Source organism: Populus alba, chromosome 1, assembly GCF_005239225.2.
Source record: "Populus alba chromosome 1, ASM523922v2, whole genome shotgun sequence".
NCBI lineage: Eukaryota > Viridiplantae > Streptophyta > Magnoliopsida > Malpighiales > Salicaceae > Populus > Populus alba.
Window position 1 is genome coordinate 47,861,371 of NC_133284.1, and position 5,552 is coordinate 47,866,922.

Here is a 5,552-nt window from a genome sequence, read left to right on the forward strand (position 1 = left end):
GTTGTTTTATACCTAAAAAATATAGAGAATTTTCACTACAATTTCTTAGCTTTCAATTCAATTATTCTTCCTAAAAAAAATATATAATTGAGAGCTAATTTGTGCTTCAAAATACCAAATGGTACAAAATAAAAGTTCAATTACAAAATAAAAATTTTCAAAAAAATACAAGGCTCTAGTACACAGTAAAAGAGAGTACAAAATAATCTTAAAGGCTGTTGCCTTCTAGCTTTGTAAGTGACCACATCTCATCATTTTCTGCAGGCTTCGATTTTTCAGGAGACTTATTAAATGCTTTCTACATTCATGGGATTCCAAAAACTAGAGAGTACTCTTCGTCAATGAATTTATTGGTGGTAGAGGATTTATAATAAAAACCGACACACATATAAATTTTATTGAACAATAATTATATATATAAAAAAATAATATAAGGCTGCATATAAAACAAAATTTATTGAACACTAATTAAAAAAAAATTCAAGATTGCACATATAAAAAATCTTATAAAAAAATTAATCTATATAAAATTATGAAAAAAAAACATAGTGAATCATACTCACCTCTCTAAAAACTAAACACACTCTCTAAAAACTAAACACACTCAATATTTATTTAAAAATAATTCTAAATAAAATATAAATCAAAAATTTATTTGAATATATATATATATATATATATATATATATATATAATGCATTATTTTTTAAAAAATAAAAAAAATATATAAAAAGAACTAGTTCAAGCACATGTAGGCCTGTTAAACCTGGCCCAACACCTGACCAAATGAAGCAATGGCCAGCATTCAAGCTTGCAACGCTAGGCCCAGGTACAAGCCTTTTTTTAAAAGAGTTTAATGGGGTGGACGACATGTCGTCTGCACCAAATACTTCAAAAAAAAATGACGCATTGCCTATTTCAACCTAGAATCCGATCACTGTGATGGCCAAAAAAACATGGTCAGTTGTTTTTTCATCCAAAAATCAAATTTCAACCTATTTTTGATCAAAAACACCTAGAAAATGCTCTAAAGACCTTGTTTAACCAATCTATGGCCACCAAAAAACCAAAAAAACTGCTTAAAAACCCGAAATCTACCCGGAACAAAATTCTTTCCGAGTTTAGATATGTTATTTTAAGTGTTTTCAAAGTAAAAAAAAAATCTAAATGTAACCCTCATCGTCACATGGAACCTTTTGACATAAAAATCATCCATTTTGATGGATGAAATCTGGCGACTCCCTCTCTCTGATCCTCCCAATAGAAAAGGGCTGAAAAAAAAATGAAGTTAGGTATTAAAATCTATTGTCTTGAAATTCAAGGGACTGGTTGTTTTATATCTAAAAAATATGAGGGATTAAAATGAATATGCCAACGAAACTTTCAACCGGTCCTCCATTTTACCCGAGATTTTCACTGCAGTTCCTTAGCTTTCAATTCAATCATTCTCCCTAAAAAAATATGCAATTGAGGGCTAATTTGAGCTCCAAAATACCAAATCGCACAAAAAAAGAAGAAGTTAAAGGACAAAGTAAAAATTTTCAAAACAATACAAGGCTCTAGTCCGCAGTAAAAGAGAGTACAAAATAATCTTAAAGTCTGTTGCCTTCTAGCTTTATATATGATGGACCACATCTCATCATTTTCTGCAGACTTCGATTTTTTAGTAGATTTATTAAATGCTTTCTACATTCATGGGATTCCAAAAACTAGAGAGTACTCTTCGTCAATGAATCGCACAGAACATTATTGGACCCCATGAATTAGCATCACACGATAAAACAGAGAAAAATTTTACTGGACCGCTTGAATCAGCCTCACAGTATTTATTGGTGGTAGAGGATTTTAATCCTATTAGTTCAGCAACATGAAAGGTTTGAGTCTTAATTACTAGCTGATCACATCGTCACAGGATCAATGAGTATAGCAGAAACAAGATCTTTGAGCGCAGTTCCAGCATTTGTATAGCCATCTTCATCTTTGTACACAACATCAATCACACGAGCAAGGTTGAGCATCCTTGTCAGAAGAGGCATGGGGACAGCGGTTGGGTGGAGAAACTCTTCATTGACATCCTTCCAAGCATCTGTAACTTGTTTTCGAAATTCATGGACAGTTTCTTGTTCTGTGGTGCCATGCTGTTTCATGTAACATTCAATGCTCGAGGCAACATGCCCTCTCTTTTGTTCGAACTACAGAGGTACGCACGGAGAAAAATTAGCAATAAAATGACAGAAAATGTGTTGAAATTAATTACTCTAGGAGTATAGATACAATCACTACCTTGTGGGACACGATGTCATCCATGAGTCTGCAAATTATTTCTGAGGCTTTAAGAATCTTCGGTCCCCTAAATAACCAATCGAAGGAGTCCTTGGTTACAACATGCCCCATTCCAACAAAGGATGTAGCTGCTAGCATTGCATAGGCCGAAGTGACCAGTGCAACAGCCATGTATTCCTCCATTGTTGGTGTGTGTTTTTGGTGGAACCATTTAGATTCAAGGTAGTATGCTCGAACTTGATTCTTCATCTGAAAAATCATCAAACGTGTCAACCACTATATTTTAGCTGCATATCCTAAGAGAACCGATCTTTATTTTCAATCAGCCTGTGACACTTACTGCTTCTTTTGCATAGTAGACACGGTATGATCTTTCTTCACTGACCATATTTTCCTCAATTTCTGTGTAGACATCTAGAAGTGCCTTGTAAGTCACCTTCATGTACTCTGGCAGCTGATCTACGGCAGTAATTTCCCACCTGTAAATAATTAAGATTGAAAGATTGGATAAACTGAAGAAAAATGGTTATGAATCGAAATTTGATACATAATGATGGTAATATTTTAGAATGTGAAGGGACCCGACCTCTCAATTGCATCAGTAAAGAGCTCGAGTTCTTCCGGTGTACCATAGACATCGTAGATGTCATCGATGACGGAAGTCATGGCAATAACTTTGGTCAGCATCCTTCGAGCCAAGAAATACTCTGGCTCAAAGTACACTCCTAATATCCAAAAGTAGCACTCTATAACCCTGTCTCTTGCAAACGGCAGCTTCTTAGCAAAATCTAGTTCTTTCCACCACCTAATTAATCAGCATTAATAAAAGAAAACTCTCGGTTGAATTTCAATATAGCAAAAGCTAAAACACAGTATTGTATCTTGGAATGATCTTGTTTTCTTCAGCTTACTTTGCAATTTCACTTAGCTCCTTCTGGTGTTGCTTTTGCAAAATGTTGAAGTCTAATTTAGCGAAGTTCAGTAAAACTTCACTACATGAAGGATCTTCTTGGTAGACAGAGAAATAATTCCTTGCCTCTAGCCTTGGTATGTTCTTGCGAATAGGCTGCTTTAAAGCATGATTTATTTTTGCTCTCAGCGGAGAGCTTGAATGGGTGGCCAAGAACTCTAGGTGGGAAGTAGTGAACACAAGTGCTTCTTCTAATATCTCATCTGCATGCACCCGGAGATGTGTAGCTTCATAGAAGCTTAAAATTCCTCGAGTGTCCTTGGCAAGGGAATCATTGAAGGTCCCTTGGCTGTTCTTGAACTTGCCGAACACATCTGGATTGGGACAGAAAACATTACATGAATGTAGAAACTAATTTCGTTAAGATTATATAAGAAACAGGCAAGAGAAGAAAAGTCCATACCACATGAGATTTTATAGCCTTGTTGTCTAAGCAGTCGAAATTTGAGAGAAATGGCGTATAGGTCATTATGATGATGATCATCATCATCTCCATTATCGAAGTCGCAATGGGACCTGTACATTTCTCTTAGTATTTCATCAATCTCAATCTCAAAATGGTAAGAGATGCCTAAGCGTTGGATCGCATCAATGAAGTCCAGTGTTTGTGAAGGCTTATTGATATTGGCCATCAGCTCCCTTTTCACTTCTTCCTTCAGTTTTTTATGCTCTGCTTTGTCACTCGTTTCCTAATATCAGCAACAAAAAGAATAACTTTTCTTGAAGGATTTTTACGTAAAAAACTTAAGCTACAAAACAGAAATTCGTGTTTATAATATTGATCATTCCTTCTTCTTAAATGGGAATGATCATTGTTTGATTAGATGGGACGGTGATTTCAGTTGTCACAATCTGTTGGTGCAAAATGGCCATGAATGACGACCATATGGGAAAAACAATTGAGGCCTTCTCACTTAAAAGTGTTAGAAAGGACAATATCCGCACGCAATCAAGCACATGAATAAGATAAGTATTTTTACCATGGAATCGGTTGCGTACGAGAGAAAATGGTCACCCCAAATGCTAGGAGAAAAACTTGCAGAACGGCGACTAACATTGGGCTCGACAGTGGCAGTAGAGAAAATTGCAGAACCTTCAACAGACATTTTCCTAGTATGGTTTGGGAATTAGTGGGTTTCTGAGGTTCGATCGTTTGTGTTTTGAAGGGTATGCTGTGAGTCGAGAGCTCTTCTGCTCGACTATTTATAGGCTAATTAAGGCACCTTATAAGCTTTACACAGTGCAATTATTCAAAAGGGACGTGACACCCACATGCTGAATTGAAATAAACTCGTGTAACAAGTTGAAGAAATTGAAGAAATTTTTCGGCCACACAAAGAGATCGCAGATCCTCGCAGAAGACTGCATTTTTGTCCTCGCAGAAGACTGAATGTTAGTCATAATAAAAAGACGACATCTTAAGCAATTGCATGTAATCGATATACCAATTTATTGAGATTTTATTTAGAAACCACTTCTTACATGTGTTTTTCGTTTTCTTTTTCTTGCACATTCTAATTCGACAAGCTATTCATGGCCAAACTCAGAAACGAATGCTATCACCGCATATAAATAATAAAAAAAACCACAAAGAAAATAAAATAAAACCTCGAAGATTTTTTTTTTTTAAATCATCCATTTAACTAAAGTAATAACTATTGTAGAGATAGAAAGCACATCTCGTTATGAAAATTGACATTGTAATTACTTTTTTTTTTTAAATTGCTTTATATATTTTTGTGTTAGGTTATATATCAGTCTCGTAAATTTAGTTTTTTTTTTTCTTCTCGATATCGAACATTCATCATTAGATCTGTTGGAAATGTAGTTTCATAATATTTTTTTTTATTATTTTCTATAAGATTATTTAGATCTCAAGACCCAGGTCACATGATGCGATTAAATCTTTTACTATTTCTCTAGTCTTTTTAGGACATTTTACTTATTATAAATAGGATTATTTAGCTTTTATTTAGTTTTTTTTTTTAATAATAAAAGATAGATTGATGATTCAAAAATAAAACTTTCATGTGAGAGTTTGCTCTTACTCTTAGTTTCTCGAGAAACTAAAAGTAAGAGCAAACTCTCACATGAAAGTTTTATTTTTGAATCATCAATCTATCTTTTATTATTAAAAAAAACTACTATGATTTATTTAACAATTAATCATGCTTCGTGGCGTCTTCTACTTCTCGTTCACATCACTTCATAGGCGTTGGGTTCGAATTCAGTTACTTATAGTCTTGGTGCTCAAATACAAGTTATCGTTGTGTCAAGCTCAATCACAAGTTTTAATTTA

At 34.3% G+C, this 5,552-nt stretch overlaps 1 protein-coding gene across 1 annotated transcript; it reads right to left on the minus strand.

The window, feature by feature from the left end:
- Positions 1-1,509: 1,509 nt before the first annotated feature.
- LOC118063017 ((-)-germacrene D synthase-like) lies at positions 1,510-4,445 on the minus strand. Its single transcript, XM_035076932.2, has 7 exons — positions 4,234-4,445; positions 3,657-3,942; positions 3,195-3,567; positions 2,870-3,088; positions 2,624-2,762; positions 2,284-2,532; positions 1,510-2,192 (listed from the first exon to the last, which is right to left on the minus strand). Exons 1-7 carry the CDS (start codon positions 4,357-4,359, stop codon positions 1,899-1,901), a joined length of 1,686 nt encoding a protein of 561 aa, XP_034932823.1. The 5' UTR covers positions 4,360-4,445; the 3' UTR covers positions 1,510-1,898.
- Between the last annotated feature and the right edge of the window lie 1,107 nt (positions 4,446-5,552).